Source organism: Echeneis naucrates, chromosome 8, assembly GCF_900963305.1.
Source record: "Echeneis naucrates chromosome 8, fEcheNa1.1, whole genome shotgun sequence".
NCBI classification, from domain to species: domain Eukaryota; kingdom Metazoa; phylum Chordata; class Actinopteri; order Carangiformes; family Echeneidae; genus Echeneis; species Echeneis naucrates.
Window position 1 is genome coordinate 12,096,848 of NC_042518.1, and position 15,861 is coordinate 12,112,708.

At 44.3% G+C, this 15,861-nt stretch overlaps 1 protein-coding gene across 1 annotated transcript; it reads left to right on the top strand.

Annotated features, from left to right (window-relative positions):
- The first annotated feature begins 178 nt into the window (after window positions 1-178).
- On the top strand, window positions 179-10,955 carry sphk1 (sphingosine kinase 1). The gene is made up of 5 exons (XM_029508919.1): window positions 179-622; window positions 6,273-6,422; window positions 8,511-8,605; window positions 8,872-8,987; window positions 10,049-10,955. Exons 1-5 carry the CDS (start codon window positions 196-198, stop codon window positions 10,953-10,955), a joined length of 1,695 nt encoding a protein of 564 aa, XP_029364779.1. The 5' UTR covers window positions 179-195.
- The last annotated feature ends 4,906 nt before the right edge of the window (window positions 10,956-15,861 follow it).

Genomic DNA, 15,861 nt, shown 5'->3' on the forward strand with positions numbered 1-15,861 from the left:
GGAGCGGGTGGTGTCAGGACGGCCGCTCCATCAGTGTCATTCCCCCTTCAGTCACTAGGGAGAGACTCTGAACTACGAAAGCGGCCGGGATCCGACTCGAGGGGTCCCGCAGCGGGCAGCTGGTAGGATCCGAGTCGACACCGCACCGCCATCCGCACACCGGCCTGCGGGACGCGCCGGCACTCTCCGTCCGGGATGGAGAGAGACGCCTCGGAACCGGACCCATCCCGCAGCCGGAACGGGGTGGTGGGGGTGCTGTACGGGGAGTTCACTGACACACTCAACGACAGGGTCCGGTACTCGGTGATCCTGACGGAGAGCGCCCTGACCATCCAGAGGATCTCCTCCTCACCCGGCCGGACTAAGGTGGTTTTTAACCTGACGGACTGTGTCGGCTGCCGGGCGCACAGAGGGCCGGACAGCGCAGACGTCGGAGCCTACTTCACCGCCTATTTCTACCCGTTCAAGAGGCGCTGGATGAGCGCCGGCGTGGCCCGCCAGAGAGTGGAGCAGTGCTTTCGGGTGGCGCTGGTCCAGGACCCGGACGCCAACCTCCAGGAGGCTGAGAGGTGGGCTCATGCCATCAGAGATGCCTCGGTACTGCAGGCGCCCAGGAGACACGGTGAGTCCCTCTGAAGCCTGAAGGTTTCCATCCATCACACAAGTTTGTGTTAAAAAAAACAGCTGCAGGAGTCACAGCAGGTTCTTATAATGAGAATGTGTAAAACAACACACCAAGTCATCACCGTGACTTTACCATATATATACCATATATACCATATATAACCAAGATGGTCTGAGCAACATGAAAGTTAAAGCGCTGATTCAACTTCCTATAAACACAAACAGGTTTAGCACATTCTGCCTGCTCTCAGTAACCTGCTCCACCTGCTGTAATTACAGGTGCCTCATTTTCCTTCAAACAGAGCATTTCATGAATCTACACATGCTCACACAAACACGAACCAATCGGATCCCCTGTCACTCCTGATCGGTAAATTTCCTCTGAAAAATGTCATAAAAAGAAATCTCATCAAAACAAAAGCTGTGTTTCATCCTGCTACGCAGCAGCTATGTCTAATTAGGACCCATCGTGTCTTGCTTTGTTTAAAATGCAGGCTGTCCTCAGGTTGCTTTGTCTTCCAGTCTCATTAGCTCTTCTGTACTCCATCCTGGTATACAGTGAGATTATAATTACCATGAATATGATATTAGAAGTGTTAATGCAGCTAATCACTTCCATCACTCATCCGGGAGGAAGCTGTTTGGGTCCCAGAATGATTGTGTTCATCATTAAGGTGTAAATTCTGAGTGCGCTGTGTTGGGCCAGGTAATATCCTTCATCCTGCTCCACCTTCAGTGGGAGCAGTTCAAAGATCGGGGGGGTCACCCTCCTGTTAGCAGCCTTCAGGTGTGAAAACAGAAAAAGGAGCCTGTGCTCTCTGTGATGAGGAGGACCATCCAATTTCCCTCTGGTCTGCAGCCAGCAGGACTTTGGGTTTCAGCCCTACAAGCCAGCCTGGCAGGCAGATGGTAACCTAAGATGTAACCCTTCCCCATCCAACCCCAACCTGCTCGCTGTCCTCTCACATCAAAGAGCTGCAGGTTTAGAGACCGCACATGCGAACCTGTTCAGCCATCTAACAGTTATTTCTCTCTCGATTTAAATCTCCTTTACTTCCTTGAAACGCAATGAACTGATCATAACATTAATTTATAATCTTGTTTTTGTCTTCGCGGATCTGGGGCAGCCAATAATACAGTATTTAGCGGAATATATTATGTGTTTTAAATGAATAATGTTGCAGTAATTTGAAAGAATTGCTTCTTTGCTGCCTTGTTGCAGACGGTGTATGAAAGTCGGTGGGATTCACTAATCCCTCATAGAGTATTTACCCCCTAAGTTAATTGCATGTCATCTCATCTGGCATGGGATACAGAAAGGTTGGATTAAAAGTGCAATTGTGGCACAGGATTGGAATTTAGGCAGAGAACCCTTAATGTGACGCACTCATACTTCAGTGTGAAGTGGATCATATTAGTGTTATTGGAACTGAATTAATTCAGTGTATCTGTGTGTGGGTGTCTTCAAATATCGCACCAAAAGTCTCACAAGGTTTTTATTCTGACTGCATGCTCATTGGAATGAATGAGCTGTAAATAATGAAGTGAATCCACCATGATACAGTTGAGCTCATGTTAATGGTTAGCCAAAGTATTTCCCCTGCTTAGAAGCTCCAGTAGTGAGACTGCATGCAAAGGGATGAAGGTTACTTGCTTTGACTGCTCATAGCAGTGTTTGTTATCTTCTGTTATTAAAATAGCCAGTAGCCATTAACAGATGTAACATTCATGCAGTGGATTTTCATATTTATTACATTCTGTTTTATGTAGCAATAGCTGTACATTCCCAGAACTTATATTGTGACCTTGAACAAACTCAGGATTTGCAGATTAGGGCCAGGTGTCATTGCTGTTCTCAGAGACGAGGCTCGAATGTGTCACCAGACGACCTTTTGCCTCGCCCCGCATCTCAGTCCCTCTGGAGCCTTTGTCTTGTGCTCTGTGGCGCACAGCTGCGATGGCCTGTCACCCCCCCACCCCCCCCGACCCATCCTGGTGATGCCTCAGTGGGCAGCAGTGTTTATACTCTGCAGACCTCCTCCTCTCCTCCCCGGCAAACATTCACCCAACCTTGGAATGCAGCTTGTTTGCAGACACGTCGGTCCGGTCTGGATATAGAGTTGGTTGCACTGGAGCTGCTTTCACTGAATTGCCCACACAGTCGTTTTCAGCTCCAGGAGCTTCTTGAATGGTTTAACGTTTTAACAAATCCCGCCTGTGTTCCAGGATGCCATACCGAAGGCACATCACATCTTTATTTAGTACTTGTCTGTATAGTGATACACTTGTGGCGATGAAACAGCGGAGCTGCTCTATCAGCTCATCACTGACACATTGTCACATCCAGCGGGGCTGTCACCTGTCTGCTTCTGTGTGTGTTTATCCACTTCCAACTGTGAAATACACACACCGTAGCTGAAAGTTTCACCCGCCAGTGTGATGGGCAGACTGCGCCCACAGGTATGTCAGCTTCACATCACAGACGGATTTCACATGTACCCTCGCATCTTCACACACACGCACAGATACAGACACAATCTCGGAGGAATGTCCGGGTAGAAGTCATCTTCACAGACAGAACTTAGATCATTGCACCAAGTCTTTTTTAGTTAGAAAGTGGAACAGATGTATATACTGTTCAATGCATGTCCAACTAAAGACATTAGCTCTTCTTTCTACCTTCATAAAGCATCATGGATGTAAATCAAACATGCCAGTGAAGTCGTTGTCGAAACATAATTAATTACGAATTAATTAGGAAGTATCAGTCCTATATACAACAACTAACAAACACTCCCGGTGTAAGTCATACCTTCTTGAAGGGTTATAATCTCTAGTTAATTATTTTGAAGAAGCACTGATTCATATTATAGTCAATCTGGAGGGCTGTTTGTGTAGCAAAGTTGGGTTAGGGATGTTTCTAACCGTTTCTAACGCAGTCATTTCTTAAAAACATTGTTTATTTGCAGGTCTTTGATCTTAATGTTCAGTGGTAGCTGTTTTGGTTGTGGCTGAACTGGTTACTTTCCGAAAGTAATCATCATTTCATAATTATCTAAACTTGCACTTACAACAAGTTGCTTAGAGCATTTTTGAGGAACTTGGCACTGCCTGTTTGTCCAGACAGAATCTCTGCCAAACCTTTGCGCAGATGGTTTCCAGAGGGTGTATCCTCATTAATGTCCACATTTGTGAGCCCCTGACTTTCCAACAAGTTTTATAGCCAATAATTACAGTTACTATCCTCGTAAATGTAACTGGACTAAGGAAGCTGGGCAAACACTGCTGCTGTGTTTGATACTGCCTGTCTAGAAATGGCAAACTTTTATCCACCGTTTTTAAAAGAATGGCAGCAAATTGATCTTGATTTTGATCTTAAACTGAAAAGCCACTGCTGTTTACTCCCACACTGTCAGTATCTAAAATGTTGTTGTTTTCACTTTACATTCAAAGAGCTAGGGACACTGACGCCTTTTAGGTTGTTTAATGAAATTGAAAAGGTAGAATGAATGAATGAAGTACTTCCTTAGGTGACAAGTGATTTCATTGCAACATGTCAGAGTAACACGACACAGGTTTGATTTAACTGCATGATAACCAGGCTGTGGTTGCAGCTGTGTCGCCACATTATTCGTTATTCTATTTCAACGTTGGAAAAATGTGAGATGTGGACATAGTATCAGAGGCAAGACACAAGTCTATTTCTTCCTTCCTACATAGTGACACAATTATTAAAATAATTCCTAAATCCTCGTGTACAGTTTATTAGCTCCATATCTGGTTCTGTGCTTGATGTGTCATGAATTCAAATGGTGAGGCCGGAGGATTTGTTTTTAACTTCGGATTCAACCCTTCTCGAGGACGTTCATTAATGCTCTGCTATTCAGCCCAGCACGGTTGAGTGCAAATCCTGATTTTAAAGCATAGTCACTGTCAAAAGACCGTTTCCACTATATTCTGGAAGTATGCAGAGGACCTTTTGTGTCCGAAAGGCCACATTGTGCTCGAATACAACTAAAAAAAACAATAGACACCCTGTGTGGCTGACTGCAGCCAGAGTTTGGCATGTGCCCTGTGTGCTATTGCACTCTCACCTCTCTTCCTGGTGGGTTCGCATCTCTGTCTGTGAGATATTTTGTGCCTCCACTGAAGAGGAAGACTCAGCAGCAGTACATCACAGGTCACAGCACTGAAAGCTGAGGCTTCAAGCTGTGAAGAAGAAAAACAGCTCAGTGGATGCACACAGATGGCATCTTCCTGTATCTCTCCTGATTTGTTTATTAATTTTAAGCAAGACCAAAAAAAGAACACTTATCACAGTTTGTGCCTGTGACACTTCTATTGCCAAAGTTTGCATCAACTGCAGCCAAACATTTATGATGATGGTGGTAATTCAAACGGGCATCCTCATCCTAAACGGGTAGATTTTTTCCCCTGTGCCTTCAGGTTCACCTGTTCTGGTTTCTGTTGAGTCTGGGTCAGCTTGAAAGGTCAAATTTTTCTGCTGTGAAATGAAGAAACTTTTCATTTTTAAAACTCTCTCAGGGGAAGCCAGCAAACGCTTTGCCCTTAAGTTATGAGACCAGATCTTACAGGTTTTGTGCGACCCTTACTCGCCCAGTCACCTTCAGCATATCACATCATCTGGAGCCGCATTTTGAATTTGTAGACATTTTAAAGGATTTCTTCCTCTTTTCCTTCAAACAACTGTTCAACATTTTAAAAAATGTAGCCTCAAATTTGAGGATTGACCCCACTCTTGGAGCTTCAGGAAACAGATGGTGAACTTACTTTACTTCACATAACGATGGCCGAAGAGCAAAACCTCTTATCTGAAAAATGCACCCTTTTATCGCAGATAGACGGAGTATGAGCCTTCCTTGTTCCCATCATCCATAGCGAAATCCACCAATGAGAAAATTCTGCATATAAGGGGTTTTGCATTTCGGCCATCAATAAGCTCTTTTCTTAGCACTAATTCTGTATTCTGCATTGTTTGTTTGTTTTTTCATTGCAAAAATCCAAATGTTAGTGAATTTTCTATTGTATCATTGATTACCTGGACAGGACTATTTCTCGCTTCTAAGTTGTTGTCCATCCTGTTTGTCCTGTTATACCAGCACCAAAATAAAATATCTTTATTCACGAACAGACCCAGGATAGTGGGTTCCAATTTTTTAGTTACACTTGTGCTTTTGATAGACACGTAGTGCACATAGTGTTTCCTCCTCATTTTTTTCACTTTCTATTTGTGTTTAGTTTTTTTCATCTAATATTTAAATATCAAAATAATAAATACAGTTAGTAGTAAGTAAGATTATCCCTTTAGTAACCTCTGGAGTTATTAAAAACAGACAAACAAACAAACAGAAAAAGCAACAGGAGGATCTCCTCATGGGCAGAAATACAACTGAGAAGCATCTGTCAGACCTCTCTCCAGGAAGAAAGTAGCACGTCACGCTATTAATAGGGATAGTCCTGCTCTGAATGCTGTCACGCTAGGAATTTATGGTTCCTGCCCCCCTGAGGGACAAGGCTGTCCTTATGCATTCCTTAACATATTTGATCATGCATAAGAACATTAGCTTCTTGCTTTATCTTTATCCTTGCCTTTACACCCCCCCACCTGCTCTCTCTGTCCGTCTCAGGTGTGGCCTACATGGAGGTGCGTCGGCCTTGCCGGGTCATGATACTGGTGAACCCTCACAGCGGGCGAGGCCAGGCCCTGCATCTCTTCACTGGCCACATGCAGGGCATGCTCACTGAGGCCGCCGTTCCCTACACACTTGTCATCACAGGTTAGTAACGTTTGTACACACGTAGTACTTTCATTTTAGACTTCCTACAGTGCCTCGTTGGCCCACAGGAGCCTTATTTTTACACTCCTTTATGCCCATCCTTGGGTATGATCACTGCAAAAATAAGGTCACTTTGAACTGGCACACTTAATCTGGCATTACCGTACTTTAACTTCTGCAGCCCTTGCACTACCTGCGGTTATTACACACTGTGCAACCACAGATTCACAGGTAACATGAGCATGTGCACACACACTAACGCCTGCAGTACTCGTGCACAAATGCACACTGATCCACATCAAATTCTTACGTGAGTCACTGCAGCTACTTCACATTCTGTATGAGTTTGCTGTCTTTTTGTGACCTTCACCAGTGTCACCGCTCGGTTACTGTCATCAGAGGCTCTGAACTCTAAGCGATCTCTCTGAATACCAAGGAGCTGCCGGGGAACAGCGACAGCCTTAAATGCCAGCAGTTTAATGCACAGCTCATCGTTTACCCTTCAAACTGAAATTTTCACCCAAGACTCTAGCGAGCATCCTCTCCTAACCGCAGCCTGGCACATCGGCTGAGTCTCTGATACGGCTCACAGTGAAAAGGATTGTGAGGCTGAAGGCAGAGGAAAAGTGTTTGTTTATTTGAGCTCTGCGTGAGCTCCTGGGACTTAACGAAAGGTCAGCAGCTGGATGGAGAGGAAAAAAGACAGAGTAATTACTGACGTGAACGGGGGGCCGGAGAAGAACGGCGCGCAGCGGAAAGTAGGATGAGGGGAATGTGGGTCGGTGAGGGCCTTCAGTGGTCAGAAACAGCAGCCAGATGTGACTGTGAGTGGATTAACTGGCACAACATTCGCCAAGGGCACAGTTCCTTGATGAATGTATCGCATAGCCTTTGCCCAAGGAAGGACAAGTAACAGTGGAGGCACCTCTTGTGGCAGCATGTACCTTTTACATACTGTATGAAGCATCCAGTGTACCAAGCTTTATCTTTTCCCTGGTTAGCCTCAGACAAAGCCAGTAGAGTGGGACATGATGGGGAGAGTGCAAGACACAAATGGAAATCAACCAAGATTCTTAATTGCAATTTAAGGAGCCAACCCCAACCACGAGTCGCCTTGTGTCTTCAGGTTCAGGTTAGTGTTGGTGTTCCTATTTTCCAGTGACCCCTTGAATAAGGATGTGACTTGGAAGTGAAGCCTCAGTCCGGACCCTGGTAGGGCTTAAACTGCTGAGTCAGCTGTACTGTGCAGTTACTTCCTCTGCCTGTGTCTGTCAACACAGCACGACATCACTGCCTCCAGCCTTCCCGGCACACAGCAAACAAACAGCCGCACCGCCACACAGACACCCAAGAGAGTGCGTGAGGGATGGATGGGACAGGTGGAGAGGAAAAGAGAGGACAGTTGCTTTTACCCCAGCTCTGTCCTCAATCAATAGCTTGGCTGGAGTGGAAAAATGTTTCCTTCACAAGTGCAGTATATCAATAATCACTAACTTCTTTGCTGTCTGCCTGCTTCTCTCTCTCTCTCTCTCTCTCTCTCTCTCTCTCTCTCTCTCTCTCTCTCTCTCTCTCCCTCCCTCCCTCCCTCCAGCTTCTCTTGCTCACAAACACACATAAACATAAACCCACTACACAGGGGAGTCTCAGCTGGTAGGACTGTAGACTTTAATGCAGTCCACAGAGACCCCCTGCAGAAGGACCCACTCAAGGATGCTGCCAATAAAACTAGGCTGAACAAATAGCTCAGCCCTCCGCCAGCACATTAACCAACGATTGCACACAGATGCACTGTGCACTGAGTGCAAATACACACATGCTACACACATTAGTTGGTCACAGATGTTCGCGGGCCAGCTAAGCTGCCTGGGAGCTGTTGAGTAGCCACTGGATGGGCTAATGTGATATGTCTGGCCTGATAGGGGGAAATTGAATCTCTTTTCTGCATAATCTCCCTGATCCCACCCTGGAGGCTGCCAAAGGAGGGAGTGTGTCTTTTTCTCTGCCCTTGCCCTTGTTTTAGCTTGTCCCACACTTCGCCACATTTTCTGTTTGTGTCATTTTCTCTATTCCGTCTCTCGTCTCCTTCAGAGCATCAGAATCATGCCCGGGAAGTGGTGAGGAAGGCAGACCTGTCACAGTGGGACGCCCTGGTTATCATGTCCGGAGATGGTCTGCTGTTTGAGGTGTGACTTCGTAAAACTTTTTGGAACAGCCTAGAAAAATTGAATTTATATACATGGCGTGCACAGATATATTTTGGGGTTCAAACAGTGCTCAAGCAAAAAGCATTATGAGGCAATTTGAAAATAACCGTTCAATTTTTGCGCATATTTACTGATTCATTTTCCAAAAATATAACAGTTTGCCTGATTTGAACCACCTGCAGCTTTTTCTGAAGCCAAATCTGGAACCAAATGTGAATTCTCTGTTTCTGTCTTTATTCATTCAGGTGATAAATGGCCTGATGGAGCGAGAGGACTGGCGAGAGGCCATCCAGACCCCTCTGGGTATTCTACCAGGTGGCTCAGGCAATGCCCTGGCTGCCTCGGTCCACCACTACTCACAGTGAGTCAGTCCATTAATGAGCCATCTAAATGCACGGACTAACAGGGAAAAGGAAGCCATGAAGAACTTTCCTCATCTTAAAAAAAGAGTGATTTATCTTCTTTCTGTGTAATTATGCCAAAGGCTGACTGGGCACATCATTCCTCAGGAGGGTGGAGAGTCAGTGGAGCTGCTTCACTGTGCAGCAGGAGGTCATTTTAGGTTGCAGGTACTCTCAAAGGAATGATGTAATGGCTTTAGAGACAGGTTCATGATGAGTGATTATATTCCAGAGAGCAGCTGTGGAACCAGTCAACCAATCACATATCCACGACTAACTTTAATCTTCTCCATCTACTGGGCAGTTGTTGGCAAAAGTCATAAACAGAAATTCATTTGTCTACAGAGGCCTGTTAGAGGACGCGTAGACAGTTTTATTGCTGAATTTATTGAAGTAAACTAGAATGAAATTGAATGGAAAAGGGAATGTACTGTAAAAATGTGAAATAAAAGAATTTCAAGTCAAATTTTCTCCCTTTTACGCTTTTGGATTTTTACCATTGTATAAACTATCAGTTTTGAGTAGTCGATGGGCCCAAACCCTTCACCTCCAAGACAAACGTATGATTGTTCATAGATTGATCCAGTTAAGTATAAGAGGAGAAGGTTTACTTTTATGTGTGTTGGCTATAAATGCAAAAAGATTAAATGTATTCAACTATGACACACGATCTGGTTCAGACAATCTCTTTTCCTTAAAAGTAATTTGTGTGACTTTTTTATTCTGCAAAACTACATATCAGTGGCAATTACAAGTATGTGATGTCAGCATTAAGTTCAAAGCAGTGCTGTACCAAGGTGTCTTCTCCTCTTAGGTTCTTATTCCTGTTGAGACCAGCGCAATGAAAGATACCACAAACAGCCAATTATGTTTGAGTCATTTTTATGTTAATTATGTTCAGAAAATGAAATATAAATCTACAGATTTAACTTTTTTTAACATTTAACATTTAACTTTATAACAGTTGATGCTGTCTTATGTTGTGATTGATTCTGACTCTACTTCTGTCACAATCCCTCAGGTCACCTCCAGCATGGAACGAAGAGCTGTTATTGAGCTGTGGCTTCATGCTGTGCAAAGGTCTGGTTGGCTCACTGGATTTGGTTTCAGTTCACCTGGCGTCACGACAGCGCCTCTTCTCCTTCCTTTCCCTGGCATGGGGCTTTGTGGCAGATGTTGACATCGAGAGCGAGAAGTACCGCCATGTTGGAGCCATTCGCTTCCTGATGGGCACCCTGGTGCGTCTGGCCTCCCTCAGAGTCTATCAGGGCAAATTAGCATATCTGCCTGTGAAGGAGGTGCCAAAAGTTCCAAAGGGGAAGATCAAGGCTAACCCTTCCTCCACGCCACAGCATCCCTCACTCTGCTCCTCCCTTTCCTGTCGACTCATTCCCAACGCGTCTCCCAATCAGAAGTCTTGCCACAGTCACAGCAGCCCAAACTCTAACCACAACACCATCACTAAATCCTCCAACAATGCTAACACCACCAGGACACCTGAGAGACAGAGTGATGGTAAGGCCAGAGTACTGGTGGACTCCCTTCTTCCAGACCTGGACCAGCCAGTCCCAGAGAGCTGGACGGTAGTCAGGGAGGAGGACTTTGTCTTGGTGTTGGCTATATACCAGTCCCATCTTGCTGAGGACCTGTGGACGGCCCCTGGTGCGATGGCAGACGACGGACTGATTCATCTGTTCTACGTGACAGCAGGAATCTCCCGTCCCGCCCTTCTACGACTGTTCCTCGCCATGGAGAAGGGCGCACACATGGCGTGCGGCTGCCCTCACCTGGTGTATGAAAAGGTGAAAGCCCTGCGGCTGGAGCCCGTGTCTCCACAAGGCATGATCACTGTGGACGGAGAGATGGTGGAATACGGGCCTGTTCAGGCTCAAATCCACCCAGGACTGGCCAGACTCATTCATGGATGAACCTGGATTATCTTAACGTTTTTATGGTTGCATAGCTTTCTAGTTTGGCCTTTTATAATCAGTGTCAATTCATTTATATATGCTGTGTTTTCAGAAGTGCCAAAGACATTTGATCAGATTCGGGAAATGTTTCTATTTTTCTACATAAACAACATGTCCTCTCAATGTTTGATTCAGGGTCAAAGCCATGGATGGTTGTTCTTGCTGCTGGCTGGTCCCAGCTTAGAGAGAGGGCGAGAGGGATTGTGTGTGTGCTTGTGTGCATAAGAGAGAGATCTTTATGTATGTTTATGCGTGCACTCGTGCGTGTTTCTGTGAGACCGTGCGTGAGGAGCTTTGACACACAGCGGTGCGTTGCCACAGTGCACGCTGCTGTCGCACCTCATAAGCAAGACACATGAGAAGAGAAGCACATTTCCCCATCCTGGGACAGTCCTGCAGAAACCATACCCTTGAATCCATGTTGTCAATCTCCCCTCTGGTCAGCCACTCTGACAGCATCACCCACCCACAGCGTGGTAAAGAGGAGCTTTCTTTCAGGGGAGATATAAATCCCCCGGGGGATTTAATGTTGATAAATCTTTAATCTTTGCTTCGTTTTTATAAAAAAAAACAACAACTCCAAGAACAGATCTGGTCATACTAAGCGTGAGCATGTAATAAATTTCAACCCCATCCTCACCCATCTTCTATCTAAACTCTCTGTTTTGGAATGCATGTGCTGGTGAGCCAGCCTAGCCTCCATCTCCACCGACGGCCAGTCCATTTCCTGTCCGGTCCCTTATGTTACCCTGCTTGATATGCAACCATCATCAAACTGGAGGGACTGCTTCCACTCACACGCTCTTCACTTTCTTTTCCCCATCCCCCCTCTTCTTATGCACACATCCTCACATGCACACTCATTCTCTTCCATGGCTGCACCACTTAGTGGGGGCATGGGGGAGGGGCACGGTCTGCTCCTGTGCATATGATCCCCTCTCCCTTTGCCATCTTAAGATTGTACTTTCTCGCTCCCCCTCCCTGGGTTAATGAGCCATCAGCACCTAATGTGTCCTTAATATCGAGCTTTACATGCTCAATGATGTTGGGGAGGTTTTTTTTTTCTTTTTTCAAATGACGTGAAAGCTTTTAAGTGAGCTTCAAGCACATATTACGCTGGTGGAAGCGCGCTGAAGTGGAGACAGCTGAATTTCACACCAAGTCAGTCAGCATTGTGTGCTGAGAGGAACGTGGTCAATGTGAGCTGAAGAGAGTCAAGTGCTTTGCTCGGCTGCTGTGGCCGTATCGGTGGCTGTTGGTGCCGCGGTGATGGGCATTAGAGCGCTGGAGCAGAGGAGAGTGCAAATGTTAACACTATCATCCGTGCCCCCCATGCTCTCTCTCTCATTCACACACCAGTTGACTTCAGGACAGGTTGACCACACCAGAACTGTTACACTACCATGTTCCCATCAGCTGGAAAATCATCACTTAGAGAGTGAGCTGTCTTTCCAGACCAAAAAGAAAGAAAGAAAGAAAAAAAAAAGAAAAGCATGTTTATTTGAGCATTTTAAATAACACAAAATGTCGTCAGGGTAATAGAGGTTATACTGTATGAATGCTGCTGCGTCAAATAAAATCAGGTGATGCTGAGAGCGAACAAGAGAGAGTTGGCACGTTAATGGGCTTACAGAAATGCTGATTATCAGCTTTTCCATGTTTTGATAGATACATTGCTGCCATCCTGAGTGCAATACAGTCAAATGCAATGACTAATAGCGCAGGTACTGCTTTTCCTGGAGCTTGCGAGGGAGCCAAGAGTCATTGGCTTCCACTCGAAGCAGTATATTGTATATTTTTAACATGATGCAAACATAAGGAAGTTTTCTTCGGGGACTGTCTAAAAATGATTTGGGTGTGAAGGGGAGTGTTTACCTTCAGCATTTTAATATCTTCATTAGCCACCCGGCCAACACACGCTGTTCACTTGATTGTTCCTGTGACCTCATCTCTTGTAATACACAGATAAGCATTTAGAGTCACAATTGTCACAATTTACAACTTTAGCTTCCATTCTTGATGTAGACATTTTACTCAAAATTCCAGTTGATTAAATTAATCCTATATATCACCTGTATGTCATTTAACATATTAATATTTGTTCTACTTCTGAAGCTAATCTTTTAAGATGGGAACTGCTGTAGTCTTGTAAGCGATGGAAAGCTGTATATGACTATGTACAGAGACGCCTTGGCATTCAAAAATAAAAAATATGTATATATTGATATATATATATATATATAGTTGCTCCCCTTTCCTGACCCCCAAACCTCTTCTCTCACAACTCATTTTTATACAGTCCCTTAAAAAGCTGTGATGTACTTGAGGATGACCTGAGTTGACATCTGTAAATTTGGGTTTCCATTTTCACTGCAGTGCCGATTTTTGCCTACGACTTGATTTTACATTCCGGTTTTGACATTCACATCTTGTCAATGAGATTCATTATGGCAGCCAGTGTGCAACATGCTGTACCTTTTACCATTACTGTATCCTCGGTGAAGTTATCCAGGTGCTTTGAATGCATTACCATGCTCTGTACGCTGCACTCATGATACTGCAGCTGTCCACATGCACTGTTGTAAATGTATCAAATACATCTCATTAAGGGGAGAGATAAGCTATGCAAATGCCTTGTCATGGCTGCAGTTATCTGGAGTGAGGGGTCCCTCTGCTGGACCTACCATATCACTCATTGAACAGCACAGAGCAGCAGTTCAGCTCCAGGGTGTTGTTTTACATTGCAACCTCATCAAAAAGCCACCTCGCTCCTGCTCTTCATATTTACAGTCACACTCATCATGGATAGATTAGTCATGATCAAGCTATTTAGGCTCAACTGCAAAAGAAATTCTTCATGCAAATCATCATAGATGAAAACCAACACCTACCTTTTTTTTGTTGTTGATCATCAGAGCAATTTACTTAGTAAATACAGCAGCAAATAATAATCAATGTGAACGTTATGGTATACGGTGTTGTAACACTCCTGTTAACTCTTGGTACTATACTGTTAAATTGTTATATATAAAAAAACATGTTTGTATTTGTCTTTGTCTATGTCTGTAATTGTATTTAATACATGATCAAACGTGAACTCAAATGGTACAGACCTTATCACAAGAAGCCCAGTGATGCTTCCAAGACTCTGAACATGTTGCTCTCGCTGTGCTATGGCTCTATGTTCAACTCAAAACTCTCCTTAGATGTTTGTGTCTTGCTGTTGTATCTGCACTAATCATCAGCCTGAGATAATGACATGATTTACAGATGAATGATGAATGTTCTGTTCTCTGTTTTGTTGCTTCATGTGGTGTTATACGCTGGTTATCTGTGCAGTAGATCAGGGGATTCATGTGGTGAGGTTGAATGTGTTATACTGTCTGCCAGGAAGAAAAACAAGTATTTCTGTGTCAAATGTGTGCCACGTATTTGCAGCTTTTCATTTTGAAGTAAGTGGAAATAGGGGAAAAATATTTATCTAGAAAGTGCCTTAGTGATTACCTGAGACAGCGGGTAGGTGATCCACGGGGGGGGGGGGGGGGGGGCTCTGATCAGCACAGGGTACAACACACACAAAAGGGAATACGACGATTCTTTTCTGAAGCTTTTTTGGGATTTTCTGAGAGGATGAACTGGATTTAACAGATAAAAGCCAAATGTGGCTGTTATGAAACTAATCAAAATGGCAACCACCAGGTATTTAGCATTTCCTTTTATTTGACTGTAATTTATAGACTTTCTTTATAAATAAACATATTCATACAGAAAACACTTTTTGTCCTTCTCTCTGACTCATTCTTTTGATATGTATGCATTGAGGGTGGTTCAATATGATATGTGTGTAGTTTGTGATGCTAAAACCAGAGCCATCAGGTAGCAAACTCAAACACAGGCCTTCCAATATTCAACAATCTTTGACCACAAGGGCAGTGTTCTGTTTTAGCCGGAAAAAAACTTTAATATGAATGACTGAGAATCAGTCTGCTTTCATATTCTCTTCAAAATCAGGACTTCTACACAATGCACTCTAGACAATGAAGATAATCTCTCTCTCGATTATAGCATCTGCTAGTAATTTAATTTGATTTCATTTAATGCCACTGTTAGAATATTGACTGTAATCTTTAAAGAGAAGCTGCTTAATGATTTAGTGATAACCCCCAGCAATTAATGAGAATTAATCAGCCATGCAGGGTGAAGCCTCCCTTTGCTCCCACAACACCAAATGTTCTTCATGCCTCTTATTTGACTTAGATGCAGACTGATGGAGCTGAGGAGTCGGGTCCAGCTAAATCAAAGGTAGGGATGTGCTGCACAGCCCTGCAGGTGGGAACATGGAGCAGTGGCTGATTAGACAGTGCATCCTGGTCTGCGATCACAATGGTGGACCCCACCTCTTGTTCACTAGAGGGAGACAAAGGCTGTAACTGAAATCTTGGAGGCTCATGTGTACTGTGTATGAAGTGTGTTAGTGGCCCTTTGATGACAGAGGAGGGAAACGCTGTCCTTTTCTTTTTCCTGCGTGGTTTAGCATCTGGTGACTGTGAATTTGCTGTAGCTGTATTATTAACTGTGTTATATTATACTGTAACTGTATTCTTATTCCCAGCATGGTGATATAATCAGTGATGTTCGGTGACCCCAAATGACCTGTCCCTCTGACCGTCTCACTTTTTTCTCACATCAGACTATGGGCTTTGCACTGCTGAACCCTTTTCAATGTAAGGTTAGGGTTAGGGTTAGTCTTGTTTCATCCTATAAATGAAGAATGCACCAGCATCATCTCTGGAGCTAGATGCACTCATATGGAAACACCAGTCTATTGCAGAGCTTTTATGAATGAAGTCTTTAAAATTAATTT

Excerpts from the sequence above, each read along its gene's own strand:
- sphk1 (XM_029508919.1), top strand. The coding sequence starts at position 196 with ATGGAGAGAGACGCCTCGGAACCGGACCCATCCCGCAGCCGGAACGGG. Across the intron at positions 623-6,272 it reads GCAGGCGCCCAGGAGACACG|GTGTGGCCTACATGGAGGTG; the intron begins GTGAGTCCCTCT and ends TGTCCGTCTCAG. Across the intron at positions 6,423-8,510 it reads CTACACACTTGTCATCACAG|AGCATCAGAATCATGCCCGG; the intron begins GTTAGTAACGTT and ends CGTCTCCTTCAG.